The following is a 15,294-nucleotide window of genomic DNA, read 5'->3' on the forward strand; positions in this document are numbered from 1 at the left end:
AGAACATTTGTTTGGCCTGGCTCGTGATCAGGATGCTGATGTTTCCTTTCCCTTACCTTGCTTTTCTCCTCTATGGAAAGCAGGGACCTGTGTGTGCTTTAACATCAAAAAGCTTTCTTCCTACTTCTGCCAACAAATTCTAACACAAATACAGAGCCATTGGGGCCCTTCATACTGGGCTGAATCCACCTCACTGCAACACGCCCACCTAGGTGGACTTGGCACAAAGGAGTTGCATGGGTAGAAGGGAAACAGAATCCTCCTTCCCAGGCATGGAACATCAGTAGAGTTCTGTGCCAGATACTGCAGCAACTATGCTGAATGCTGTTCCCCCATTCTGCAAGGAACATCCCCACTCCTTACCTGGCCACTCTCACTTTGTTCCCACACCCCAGCATGGTGGTGTGCCAAAGAATGTGGACCCCCTTGAATGGGCTGCAGATCTTCTGCCTCTCCTCCGCTGAAACTACCCCAATTCCACTGTGCCTCAGGCCTTCACTGCTGCATAGAAGTTTTTCCACTGAATGAACAATGTACAGCCTAAAGCAATTACCAGATTGCAATTTGCAGCATCTAAACATTCCATGTTACACTCTACAGCTTCATAGCCCACCCCTGAAGTATCCAGATCAAATGCTTAGGCAGAGAAAGCCAAAGATAAGCAACTCCAGCTGTGTGTCACAAGAGAAAGGACCTTAGGAAAGATTAAGCTGAAGGGGCTGATACAAATAGCTGCTACATGTCTTTGGAAATATGCTTCTTGTAATATTTATGTAATTTCCAAATAATGTTCAACAAACTCTTCACCCGAGCAGGGAGGAAAGCAGGCAGATGTTATGACTAGGGTTGAGGAACTTCATGGAGCTGGAGATTTTATGAATCTGTCAAACTGTTGCTGAAGATTACAAAATGGTTTGAATTTGCAAAGTTCTCTTTCCCTTCACTTAAACTCATCCATTTCTTCAAAGGGATTTAATTTTAAAGAACAAAGAATCTCCCACAAGCTAGATCAGCACAAGTAAGCTTCCTATATGTTACATACACACAGGGGCATACTGGTGTTGTCTTTAGATCGTTCTCTGCCACTTTATTTACAGTCTCTCTTAAGCAAAACAAACAACCTAATGTTTGAGTCCAACTTTTCAATGCATGAAGTGGGTGGTAAATTAAACAAAATGAGTTCCCATATCCCTAGTTTTAACCCACACAGCTTCTTCTTACCAGATATGCAGCATTATAATAACATTCACACATAAGAAATCCAACATATACTATTTTTAGATTAAGGACACACTTTTATTGGGTTGCAATTTGAAGCCAGGTTTCCAGATTTAAAATGCCAGTGCATTAACTCACTGTCCCAGGGAGCTCACAGAACTACGTGTTAACGTCTCTGAAATTCACAGAATCACAGAAATTAAAGATCCAAAAATCCTAGTAGATCGTCTAGCCCATCATCCTGCTGGTGCTGGGTTATTCTACATACTATTTTCTTTTCATGTTTTGTCTGCTTCTGCTTTAAATTAGCCAAGCAATGACTCTTCCACCAGTTCCCTTGGAAAACTATTCAACAGGCCAACTGCTATCACTGGTAGGGGAACTTTTCTTCCTTTTACTTTCAATCTATTTCTCCACTTTACTCCTTTGAAAATCCCTGAACAATTTACTTCCTTTTGTGATGTCGATCCCTTTTCAATAGTTATAGACTGTTGTATCATCTCTGCTATCATTTGGCCAAATTATTCTACTGTAACAAATACTTTCTCTTTCACAGTAATAAACTGATTTTTCATGAAGAGTTGGCAGCTGCTAAGCAAGACCTCTCCCTTTCTCTCCCTCTGTGGCTGAGGGGGTTTTATAGCAGAAGAGACTGCTGCAGGAGAGCCAGACACTACCACCTTCTTGTTCTCATCACCATCCTTCTGAAACTGACCCGCTGTCTTGTCATACTTGTCATACACAGTCATACTGCAGCTGCTGCCTCTAGAGACAATGCTGTGAGTGTATCGCTTGCTGATCCTATCAGACAGTGCCACTTCAGGGAGGCAAACCAGAAGCCAGGCCTGCTGCACTACAAGTATATCTGCTTGGCCACTCCCCTTTCCTGAGTGGTACCCCAGCTTCCACTCAACTCTTTAGTCTTGGTGTTCAGTGTGACAGTGGCATACTAGGAGAAGCACCTGTTCTTTATACGTTGCCCAAGGTGTAGTTTTTTGACTCAGTGCAGAAAGGTCAATACAATTAAGAACAAAAAGAAAAGGAGGACTTGTGGCACCTTAGAGACTAACCAATTTATTTGAGCATGAGCTTTCGTGAGCTACAGCTCACTTCATCGGATGCATACCGTGGAAACTGCAGCAGACTTTATATACACACAGAGAATATGAAACAATACCTCCTCCCACCCCACTGTCCTGCTGGTAATAGCTTATCTAAAGTGATCATCAGGTTAAGAACAGCAATTATTAATTTCACACGTGTACACTTTTCCCCACATTCGTTCTGCCTATAACTTTTAAACATGGGAAATGTACAAGGAGCTAAATTCTACATATGTAAATCACGCTGCAAAACTTGATATAACTTCCAACAATACTAGCTGCAAGATAAATCACCTGTGCTTGATTTGTTCCATACTACATTGCCTTAGTGGCCCACACTTACCTTCTGTGCTGGATGAACATGATACAGGGTCACTAGTGGACCGGACTATGTTTGGAATGCCGTATTTTCTAATGTAGTGCTGCTGGGCAGTTCTCTCGGGGCAGCCATAGTGTGATGAAGTACTTGCAGGCACAGAACAGGGAGAGGGCTGAGAGTGTACAGCAGCAGGCTGGTTAAAGACCCCACAACAGATTTTCATTTGTTTCAAGGGTGGCGTGGCTTTGTTTTCTCTAACAGAGCTCTGGGATTCTCTTTCTGATGGGCTGAAATTCTCTGAAGAGCAGTCTGAGGCTCTGCCATGAACATTGTTCTCATATTCCTGGCCTTGAGATCTGTCCATAGAAGCTCTGCTGTGGGAACTCCCATCCTCATCAGGGGAACATTGGGAGTTAGTCCTGTGAAACCCAGAGCGAATGCTGTGATCCAAACTGGTGCAGCTTCTGTTTGTGGCCCCTTTGTGGGTTGTACTGTATGGAGAAAAGTGTGTGGAATGAAGAGACCCCTGAACTTCCAGAGAATAAAGATCCTCTGAAGAGTAGCTATGATCTGGGATGTCAGCAACCTCAGAGACCATAAGAGAGGTACTGTCAACAGACACTGCAAAACAAGGCATTTGGAGTATTAGCATATTGCAGTCGTGTATATCATCATTATTAGTATTCATTCATTGATCAAAGTTTTATACCTACCAGTATTATCAATGCTAGTTTTGTGTCTAACACCTTGTAACTAGGCATCACATGTGTCTCAAATACACTTCAAGGACCTTTTCGAAAAAGAGTCCACCCTTGTACCATCTCTCTAGCATACAAAATGTACAGCGTATCAGAGATTTCTTTCTCTCTCCGTGGTAGATAAAAGCTCAACATTCTCTGCAGATATACATCACTGTGGAAGCCTTTTGTATTAGAAGCTGAGATTTTTATCTCTTCTTCCAAGATGCTCACACATTTATATTATAAACGAAAACGTCTGTGTGTTACGTAAAGTTGTATTTTTCTCCTCTTTTTGTCAGAAATGGTTTTCAAAGAGAACAAAGAACCATACCTACATCCTGGCCTATATGTTCTTTTTTGCCTAACTTCAGAATACAACCAATTACTTTTCTATAGTGGACTAGAATTGATGAGGAGTTACCAGGTGTCATCCCCTAGTATATACAGAATATACATCACTTAAAATAAATTGTTCCATTCAGCTCAGCAATCTCAGATGCCAATGAAAGCTTATGCTCAAATAAATTTGTTAGTCTCTAAGGTGCCACAAGTACTCCTGTTCCTTTTCATGTAATAGCTGTTGATAGCAATGTTGGTAAGGTAAGGTCTAGCTGCACAATGACTGCTTTACTGTGGCACTCACAACAGTGACAACGTTATTTTGGGGTATTTTTGTGAGGGTGGGCGTTGGGGGAACCTAGCGTAGACACAGACATAGCATGTTAATGTATAATATACTTAAGCAAAATGTTTGCAGTGTTGTTGTGGCCATGTTGGTCCCAGGATATTAGAGAGACAAGGTGGCTAAGGTAATATCTTTTATTGGACCAACTTATCTTGGTGAGAGAGAAAAGCTTTCAACCTGACACAGAGTTCCTAAAGAAAAGCCTGTGTAGCTCAAAAGCTTGTCTTTCTCACCAACAGAAGCTGGTCCAATAAAAGATATTACCTCACTCACCTTGTCTCTTTCTCAGTATGTAAAGGAATACATTCTTGTGGTTGGAGGCAGAACCTCTTTAGAAATGAGAATATACATGAAAATGTTGGATTTATATTCACTGTATGTATTCTATCATGTTAGTAATACCAACATTTAATAAAAATGTAATGAAGAGTTACATTTTTAAAAGATGCATATATACTTTTACACCCCCCATTATGTGTCAAAGAAAGAGTATGCATTTTAAAAATGTCTACATAATAAATACATTTGCACAGAGTTACAAAATGTTTGACTGAATCACTGATTCTTAAGTCAACTACAGCATCACATATTATTTCAATACAAAGCAGAAAGGGGAGACATTCTGCTCACCATAGTGACCCAATAAATTCAGTTTTGATAAAACAAATTAAATATCTGCTAGGAGTATATAAGAAAACTCTTTGAAAACAGCACCTCCTTAATAATAAAAACTGGTCACCTTGAATCGTCAACATCACACTTCACTGCACAAAGATGTCAAATGTTTTTTTTTAAAGAATATTTAGTGCTCGTGAAAAGTGAGGGATTGACGACTTTGAAGACCGAAGACTTCTAGTTATCCACAAAACAGACACATCATGGGAAGTATCCGATTTCCAACACTGATTTGTCAGCATACTCTGACACTGTTTTGGAAGATATTAGAGGATAGTTCAGTCCTCAGACCTGTTAAAACTTTAACTTCTCTTCTGAGATTGTCAGCAAGGGCGCCAAGAGGTAATACCTACCGGATGTTCATGTTGGCTATAATGTGGACACCTATCTGCTGGGGATTGGACTGAGACCATCACCGCATTTCATACATACCACTGAACAGCCATCAGGTAGTAACACATTCTGGTCATTGAGCTGAATTTAAAACAGTGACCTAGAGGTGAATACCTCTCAATGTCAATCAGACTTGTTGCAGAAAGGCTGTCCTGACAAATGTGGTGAAAAGAATGAGCTGGCCCTGTGCTGCTGCTGATCAGCATCCCTATTCAAGAGATCTGCCTTCAGAAAAAAGAGCTCAGGTTCATTCCTGGTCTTCTGGAGAATTCACAGCTAACATACTGCAGAGCAGCAGTAAGGAAGAGTGATGTGAGTGTACCACTCCAAAGGCAGCCACAGTTGCTTATTAATATTATTTATAGAGTGCCACAGGAATGCATGGTGCTTTAAAGACAACTAAAAGCCTCAAGAAAGCTTCCAAAGTAAGCTTTCCACAGAGCTTTGGAGACACCTTTGGAGAAGAAAACTGGCTTTTTTCTATGCCTACTTAGCCATTCTAGCAACATCAGTTTGTGAAGAAGGAAAGTAGTGAATGACTGGGACAAAAGTTATTATGACCAAGACGGGACCAAATCCCTCCTCTTCAAGAGGAAACAGCCCACTATAACACCTGGTCTACACTTAAAAGTTAGGTTGACATAGCTACGTGCTCAAGGGTGTGAAAAACTCACACTCCTGAATGACATAGTTAAGCCAACTTAACCCACAGTGTAGACACAGCTAGACTGAGGGAAGAATTCCGTCAACCTAGCTACCGCTGCTCAGGGAGATGGATTACACACATGGATGGATAAACTCCTTCTCTCGCTCTAAGCCCTATGTCTAGGCTGCAGTCTATGGCACTACAGCAGAATAGCTGCAGCAATGTCGCTGTGCCACTGTAGCACCCATAGGATAGACATGGCCTTAGTGACAACTGCATGCTCCCAAAATAAACAGACAGTAAAATCACCTTGTGTACTTAAGCCAGCCGTTGTGTTTCTCTCACCCAAACTGGATTCAGTCACTTCCTGAGCTGTACCGGTGATCTGTACAGAAAGCGTATAATAAATAGTGTGTTAGCCTACAGATAGCATTACCCACAAATACAGGGCTGAAACATACTGTCATGGATCTAAAGGATATGACTGGTAATGTGAAAAAGCTATCCTACAAGTTGCTATTCAAATCAAAAGGTATTCATAGACATAGCAATTTACTATGTTTTTGGATCAGCAGCAGATGCAGAGTAAATGAATATGCCTAAAGCAATTGCTAGATTTTCCAGAATCTATAAAATAAATTATCTTGGGTTCAGAGGCATTTAGGGCTTCAGGCTAACATTACAAAGCATAATGACTGTGGTGCTTAAAATTAATGCTCCTATCTTCTTAGCATATGTGCAACATGCCTCAGATGGCACATGACCAGGATTCATCACTGAATTTGATCCGCTGGTTGGATCATTAGCTTCCCTGGCCAGTACTGACGGGGAGTGCAATGTGAACTGATCCATGCCCCACAATGCTCCTATTACCTACAGTCTTTCTGCAGTGGGGAAAAGTGCAGGGGGAACCAGCAGAGACTACAGCTAGTAGAAGCAGGTTCAGAAACAGCCAACGTGCACACAGAGAACTTTCTGTAGTTTTGACTGGACTTTCTCTGCCCTCTGCTGATTGGCTGCTTGCTCCAACCCTCTTCTACAACACCCTCACAGTCTCTTCACCTCAGCTTCCCGTCACACCCTCTTCACATATTCTCTTTTCCCCTGCCCTGTCATCCTCACCCTTCTTCCCTTCAGTATGCACTCCTTTCACTTTTCTTTCCATGTACCTTATCCCCGCCTAACTAATCATGGAACTATCATGCTATCTGCTGTCCTCACATTGTTCATGCTGCTTTTCCCCAACCTCTATCTGTCTTTTTAGACTGTGAGCTCTTTGAAGCAGTCACTGCCTGATACTCCGAGTTTGTACAGAACCTAGCACAATGGGGCCCCATTCTTGGTTGGTCCCTAGTTTCTACCATAATAAACATTAATAATATTCTTTACTTTCGGTCCTTGAAAAACTAGAGCAGAACAGCTTTTGGGTTTACTTTGCAGAAGTACCTACATTTAAGTATTGAATGTAGTAATCTCTAAAATGCTACAGGGTTCTTCTAGATGGATGGTGCTATATAAGAGTAGGGCATTATTATTATTTATAGAAGTGGACTTATTACAGTTGCCAACAATTTGCAAGGGTGGATTATTATTAGCAAATGGTTCCTTCTGCCAAAAGGAAATTCAAGGATGATTTACCCCCCACCCCCAATTATTCACTGATGCAGCACAGTTTGTGGTTTTGAAAAGTTCTTCAAAGCCTTTTCCCCATCATTTTAAAAAATCTTAATGTATTTTTCTCATTGAAATGCAGTTACAAATTTCACTTTAAATATAGATGATAAAAGTCAGCTGATGGGTTTCTGTAAATCACAAAGTCTCATAAGGAATGATAAAATAGTTTTTTCTGAAAAAAACAGAGATGGGTGTATGAGCGAGGAGAGTTTGCAAAACAAAATACAGATAAATGCCTGATTTATTACTCATTAAGGGAAAACAGTTAGCATTAAAAAGCTATCAACTTGATTAAAATTAGATACAACATTCATAACTCCGTATTCATGTGAATTCCTGTTGGAGATTTCTCCGCAAAATCACTAAGAGGGAGCAGTGCTCAAAGAGAGCATGCTAAAGGGGAAGAATTTTTAAAATCTTTAAGAACTTGATTCAAACACTACTGAAGCAAATGGGCTTTAGACCAGGCCCCTAACCTTGTTTTTAACCCCTCCATCAGATTTTTAGCAGTTCTTTGGGAACCTGTTATTGGAAAAGAATAAATGGTAATTATAAATAAAACATGAGTACCAAACTATATCCTAAGACAAGGTCAGTATAGCATGAGATGTTATGTCATCTTTAGCAGAACACATCACATCTGCTCCTGTACGGCCACATTTAACTTTGCAATGTTAGCTGCACACCTGTGCCACTGTAGCTCTTCAGTGTAGACACCATCTCTGCTGACAGGAGGGTTCATCAGCGTAGTTAATCCACCTTGCCAAGAGGTGGTATCTAGCTCAACGGAAGAATTCTTCCAGTAATCTAGCACTGTCTACATCAGAGGTTAGGTTTGCTTATCTACACCACTCAGGGGTGAAGACTTTTCACACCCCTGAGTGATGTAGTTAAGCCAACTTAATTTTCCAGTGTAGATCAGGCTAACTAACTTCTTGCCTGCTGAATCAGACGTAAGATATTTCCTACCAATGCTCACCTCCAGTAATGCCAGGCGAATCTTGTACATTGTGGCATTTAGTCTGTATGGAACATACTGAGAACACTTGAATTTTTCAGTAATGGCAAGAAGGTGAAATGTTAGCTCAGTTGCTAACACCGAGACACTACTGCCTCCTCCAGGGAGTGGATTATGCAGGGAGAATTTGGAGGTAACACTCTTTCTCCAGGGTAAGGGTGAAGATTACATCATTCTTTCTCAACCCTTTAGAGTTTATTCTGGTGTACAAGATCAACTTCAAAGTGAGTCACTTGCTTTCTCAGCCTTAGAAGCACCACATGGACCAAGAGCTCCTTTAGCACATTCCTGAGAAATGGGGCTGAGTGAATAAGATTGTATGCTTGGAAACGTAGGGCTCTTCCACTGAAAATTGGTAAGAAAAGTTTCCTGTTATAAATGAAAAGACAAGACCTCTCAGCTTAACCTCTGGGCTTCTGGCTGTAATGTGCAGACTCTTTACATTGGCATATAGCTTTCTTTAAATGTAATATTTGGCCTTCCTAGTGGCGGTACTTTGCTGGCAGACTGGAAATCATATTGAGGAATAGATAGGGCATTTTTCCACTTTACAACATCCCTTCTCTTAATACCACCAGAGTACCATGAGCATCTTCTTTGTATAGAGAAAGGATGGCAATATCTTTAATCTCTACATAAAAATATCGACTGCCTGAGGCTTCAGCTGCTCAGTGGCATCCAAAGAAGTGGAAGATGCATGGAAAGTTTTTAATCACTTGAGGAAGCCTAGCTATAGAGAGAGAGAGTTAAAAATCACTTACAGTTCTCAGATTTTCTCTCTCTCATTGAGCATTTTTTTCAACATTCAGACTCCATTTTACTTGGAAATACTATATGAGAATTTAAGCCCTAAGCTAAACCATGCTTTCTGCAACCCTGCACAGCCTACTAATTAGTAAAGCTTATAAGACATTCACTGGAATAATTCATCCAGAGACTGGGTCTTTCTATTCTTGTCTTTCGCCAAACCCTAGCAGATATCACCCCTGGAAAAGCATCGTGAAAAGCAACAAGTTGCAGAATGGATGACAGCTGCAAATTGTATTTAGAAGCAACCACTGCTACTAGCACTGACGTTTTCTGTACCTATCCAGGAAATAGCCGCGTCTAATTTGATAACATGCTGAAGACCTTAAGCTCCATAAAAACAAACAAAAAACAATATGCCTGAAGCTCAGTAAGAGGCTTAAGAACTATTATTGCTTAATGGCTCCCAGCAGCACTTCTGTAGCTAAAGCTCTGCCATTATTTCCATTGGAAAGTCTGCCTTTGAGGAGTTTATAAATCCAGTCAATTCAATTCAGACCATGCTGCAACCTGATGCATATTATATGAGAGTGTGTAGCATGTATGTAAGAATTTGAGGCTCCATTCTATATTCCTTGCAGATCTAAATTTGTCACTGATTTTAAGGCTGTGTTCTTCAGTTTTTAAATTCCTTGGGACTTCTGGTCCACAGTGAATGTAGGTTTGGGCCTTTGATGTTAATGAAAGTGTCAAGAACACAAGTTGTTCTGCAAACTCTACCACTGCCAATGCACTTCACTCCTCACCTTCCACGCCTCTTGCCAATCTACTCTTAGAGCTTTCCTGCCAGACATACAGTGGGGTGATGTGGATTAACACCCAATAAGAGCTTTATAATCATTATCACATAATAATTAAAAATCCACCACCCATTTTCACTTGAGATCGGAACCAACACTGGTACCCAGAAGCCCAGAGATAAATGGGTGGTGCATTGACACTGACTCAACTGTCAGAGATTTATGGACAATGCATCTGCTTAGGGGGTTCTTTTGGGGAGGCCTGACATAATGGGGTAGAGGATGATTTTGCTGCTCTATGTTACTAGCTTGTTAAGTTAATTATTTTTGTTGTCTGTGAGTGCCACGTGCTGCTGGGGTGGCTGTTTCTGTGTAAATTGTGATCCTGACTAATAGTCAGAGCATGCAGAACGGTGGACAGACATATTTTTGTATTTAAATATAAATAAATAAATAGCCATTTATATAACCTTCTCGCATACAAATTCTCATTTGAAATTTTTTTTAAACCAGATATGATTTTAATTGCTTTTGCCTTTTTTTTAAAGGTAGAGATAAGACAAATATAAAAACATTGCAAAAAACCCTAAGGCTTTCAGATTCCTTTACAATTAATGCTGTAAAGAAAACAGGGCAGAATTTCAGTAAATAACATTTGAGAAACGAGCTAACTGGGATTCTCAAATTTTGCTGTTCAGAAGCAATTTTCATTGACTCATTTCTATGACTGAAGAATAAATCAAAGAGACAAGGGGGTAAGTAATACCTTTGATTGGACCAACTTCTGTTGGCTAGAGAGACAAGTTTCGAGTTTACACAGATCAGAGGCAAACAATATTTGGCCTGTTGCTACCTTCTACCAGGTATAAGTAGACTAAGCGAGAAAAACAAAGACTTAGCAGAAGCTGCTTTGTGAGTTAAGAAGGTTGGAATGTCTGATGTGTCTCATTTAAGCCTATCTGCACATCCCTTGAGCATCCACCATTGCTGCTTTCTTTGGACACTTTTTAAATTGTCAGCAATTTTCCCTCTGTGGAGGTGAGTCATGTATTTATATTTTAATCTAATGTTTCTTAATATGTTGCTTTCCCTGGGGCAGAGCAACCACAAGTTATTTCTTGTATAGTCTGAGTGAATGTGCAGCACTCTAGTAACACATAGTATAGATAGATGCAATGTTAACCAGCTATATGCACATAACTCTGCAAATGTTCACCTCAACCCTGACAAGCAGCAGTTGGATGTTAAATTCCTCAGACTTCCTTGAGTTTCTACTGAAATTTGAAGAAAATCAAAGATCCCAGAAGCAAGTAAAAACAGAAATTGAGACTGTTATATAGGGTGGCAGTTAATCAGCGTGATCACCAAGCACCCCTCACATATCACTGCTTAATTTGGCATTAACTGTGTCCCCCATGTGCACCATAATTCTGTAACTGATTGTCTAAATGGATTTTGAGTCGTATGGTATGGAATAAAGGCAGAAAATACAACTGAAAAATATAAATGAGATATACTGGACCTTTTGTTGAAGCTCATAATGGAGTTAAGGGGCTTACAGAACATTGTTATTGATACAATATATCAGCCATTACTGCAAGTAACAGCATCAAAAAGTATGAGCAACAGCAAAATTACAAACAAATGTAGATTCTGCTCATTGCTTTATTACAGAAACATGTCCCTATTTCTTATAGTTCACTATATAGCTGTGTGTAGTTCCTCATCACTTAATGTAATCACTAGATGCAGGTCAGTTCCTAGTATTTTGGGGCCAGCTTGGTTTCTGTTCCTGGAAGGCTATATGTTAGAACTGGCAGAGAGTAAATTTTGACACTGGGTGTAAGCCTTTCTGTCAAGACTTGGGCAAGTCATTATAAGAAAATCTATGCCAGCTCATTTCCAGAAGATAATTTGAGATCCAATTCCAACTGCAAAGCACTTTTTTTAAATTGATCTAAGTTAATATATAGTTTTTGCAGGAATTTCTCCTAACTCAAATATGGTACTTAATGGAATTTTATATAGAAATTTGTATTAATCTAAGCTCAGACCACAGGACATGTTAAAATTATATGTCACATGAGCTGTATTTCTAAGACACACACAGATGGAATCATCACATTTTGTACCAAACAAAATTACCTTCTTGGTTAGCAAATCTAATCTCCTACCTATGCACAGTACATTAAAGAAAAGTAAGGCAATCTCCCTGTTGTAGGCAGTAGACTACTTTGAATAAATGAAAACTGCTTCCTACTTGAGGATTCTTCTTACCAAAAGGGCCCAAGCAGCCCAGTCTCACTTCAGAATGTCATTCTCCATCGACACCTAAAAAAAAGGTTCCTTGCTTCAATGGCTCAAATCTCTCCTAGGATTTCTTCAGTGATGTTCCAATGTTCTGTGGTTATTTTTGTGATATTTTAAAATGAATGACCTCAACTGAAATGCCATGTCTTATATAAACATTTATCCAAGCATGCACCCAGAATTTAGGAGGAAGCAGACTTATAGGTGAAGGTCACAAGCTATGACTGGGAAAGGAAAACACCCATTTAATTTAAAGACACTGGACCAGAAATTATCAGTTTAAAGAATGCAAAAGTGCTCACAATTCAAACACGTTTATCACTGTGTCCTTCAGGTACTTTTACCTCCTAAATTCTTTAGTAAGTAAGAGAATGGCCAAAGAAAATTCATCCCTATTTCCTTTGATCTTTCCTTACCTGACTAGCAGGGGTCTGTCCAATCACTGCTTCATAAGGAGGGGGTAGCTCCATTGGATATAGCATTCCTGGGCTGTTAATGGTGACTTCATATAAAGCACTGAAGGAGGAACGAGGAAAGTCCAAATGGAGACCTCTGTTAAAGAAAATAAATGTTGACTTATCATTTCACTGAACTGGATTTACCTGGAAAACTGTCATCTTCCACACTGATGTAGTTAGCAGATGCATGTTTCTGAATTTGTGACTGAACCCATCACAAAGCAGTCCATTGAAGAGATTCATCAGACAAGTGAAATGAAGCCTAAATTCAAAGGATAGTTTAAAAATTGTATTTCATTTTTGGATACTGGCCATTTTTACCAATGTATTCTATAGGCATTAATGTCTTGCACATACAGTACTCTATAGCAATGTACATTAACTTAAAGGCAATTTCCTCAAAGATTAACTTTCACTTTTAACTTCTGTGTATAATGCTAACAATTATGGTAAAATTAATAGTAAATCTGAATCCTTGTTTTATGTTCAAATATTGTTATCCCTGTCTTGTCTGAATTCATCCACTTCTCCATCGTGGTCTTTTTTTATACACTAGCACTATTATAAACAAATCAATGTTTTAAACAGGGCTGTCAAGCGATTAAAAAATTTATCACAATATCGCAAGATATTTACATGCCAGATGCGCTAAAGATTCATATGTCCCTTCATGCTTCCACCACCATTCCAAAGACAGGCGTCCATGCTGATGACGGTTTCTGGTTAATAATGATCCAAAGCAAAGTGGACCGATTCATGTTCATTTTCATCATCTGAGTCAGATGCCACGAGCAGAAGGTTGATTTTTCTTTTTTGGTTTGGGTTCTGTAGTTTCCACATAGGAGTGTTGCTCTTTTAAGACTGCTGAAAGCATGCTAAACACCTCATCCCTCACAGATTCTTAAACCTTAGGTCGAGTGCTGTAGCTATTTTTAGAAATCTCACATTGGTACCTTCTTTGTGTTTTGTTAAATCTGCTGTGAAAGTGTTCTTACAACAAACATGTGCTGGGTCATCATCCGAGATTGCTATAACATGAAATGCAGGTAAAACAGAACAGGAGACATACAATTCTCCTGCAAGCAGATAAGTCACAGATTTAATTAACGCATTATTTTTTTCACAAACATCATTAGCAGGAAAGCATGTCATCTGGAATGGTGGCCAAAGCATAAAGGGGCATATGAACAATTAGCATCTCTGGCACATAAATACCTTGCAACGCTGACTACAAAAGTGCCATGTGAATGCCTGTTCTCACTTTCAGGTGACATTTTAAATAAGAAGCAGGCAACAGCATCTTCTATAAATGTAAATAAACTTGTTTGTCTTAGCAATTGGCTGAACAAGAAGTAGGACTGAGTGCACTTGTAGGGTCTAAAGTTTTACACTGTTTTGCTTTGAGTGCAGTTATGTAACAAAAAAATCTACGTTTGTAAGTTACACTTTCACAATAAAGAGATTGCACTACAGTACTTGTGTGAGGTGAACTGAAAAATACTATTTCTTTTAAAAGTGGCAAAGAGTCCTGTGGCACCTCATAGACTAACAGAAATATTGGAGCATAAGCTTTTGTGGGTGAATACCCACTTCGTCGGACGCATGTAGTGGAAATTTCCAGAGGCAGGTATAAATATGCAAGCAAGAATCAGGCTAGGGATAACGAGGTTAGTTCAATCAGGGAGGATGAGGCCCTCTCCTAGCAGCTGAGGTGTGAACACCAAGGGAGGAGAAACTGCTTTTGTAGCTGGCGAGCCATTCACAGTCTTTGTTTAATTCTCAGCTGATGGTGTCAAATTTGCAAATGAAATGAAGCTCAGCAGTTTCTCTTTGAAGTCTGGTCCTGAAATTTTTTTGCTGCAGGATGGCTACCTTTAAATCTGCTTTTTTGTGTCCAGGGAGGTTGAAGTGTTCCCTACAGGTTTTTGTATATTGCCATTCCTAATATCTGATTTGTGTCCATTTATCCTTTTACGTAGGGACTGTCCAGTTTGGCCGATGGACATAGGAGAGGGGCATTGCCGGCACATGATGGCGTATTACATTGGTGGACGTGCAAGTGAATGAACTGGTGATGGTGTGGCTGATCTGGTTAGGTCTTGTGATGGTGTTGCTGGTGTAGATATGTGGGCAGAGTTGGCATCGAGGTTTGTTGCATGGATTGGTTCCTGAGTTAGAGTTACTATGGTGGGATGTGTAGTTGCTGGTGAGAATATGCTTCTGATTGGCGGATTGTCTGTGGGCGAGGACTGGCCTGCCTCCCAAGTCCTGTGAAAGTGAGGGATCGTTGTCTAGGATGGGTTGTAGATCAGTGATGATGCGTTGGAGAGGTTTTAGCTGAAGACTGTATGTGATGGCCAGTAGAGTTCTGTTGGTTTCCTTCTGAGGCTTGTCTTGCAGCAGGAGGCTTCTGGATACACATCTGGCTGTGCTGCTCTGTTTCCTTATTTCCTCGTGTGGGTATCGTAGTTTTGAGAATGCTTGGTGAAGATCTTGTAGGTGTTGGTC

At 40.1% G+C, this 15,294-nt stretch overlaps 1 protein-coding gene across 7 annotated transcripts in view; it reads right to left on the reverse strand.

The window, feature by feature from the left end:
• Positions 1–15,294, reverse strand: part of ENTREP2 (endosomal transmembrane epsin interactor 2) — a 376,956-nt gene that overhangs the window by 9,686 nt on the left and 351,976 nt on the right. For 6 of the 7 annotated variants that reach the window (XM_073303686.1, XM_073303684.1, XM_073303682.1 and 3 more), the window contains 3 exons: positions 12,745–12,880; positions 6,089–6,164; positions 2,665–3,261 (listed from right to left, as the gene is read on the reverse strand). In XM_073303686.1, coding sequence (XP_073159787.1) covers positions 2,665–3,261; positions 6,089–6,164; positions 12,745–12,880 — 809 coding nt within the window. The remainder of the gene's footprint in view (positions 1–2,664; positions 3,262–6,088; positions 6,165–12,744; positions 12,881–15,294) is intronic. The other variant, XM_073303687.1, reaches the window with a different exon arrangement.

The sequence above is a fragment of the Lepidochelys kempii genome, chromosome 10 (genome assembly GCF_965140265.1).
Source record: "Lepidochelys kempii isolate rLepKem1 chromosome 10, rLepKem1.hap2, whole genome shotgun sequence".
Taxonomy (NCBI): Eukaryota; Metazoa; Chordata; order Testudines; family Cheloniidae; genus Lepidochelys; species Lepidochelys kempii.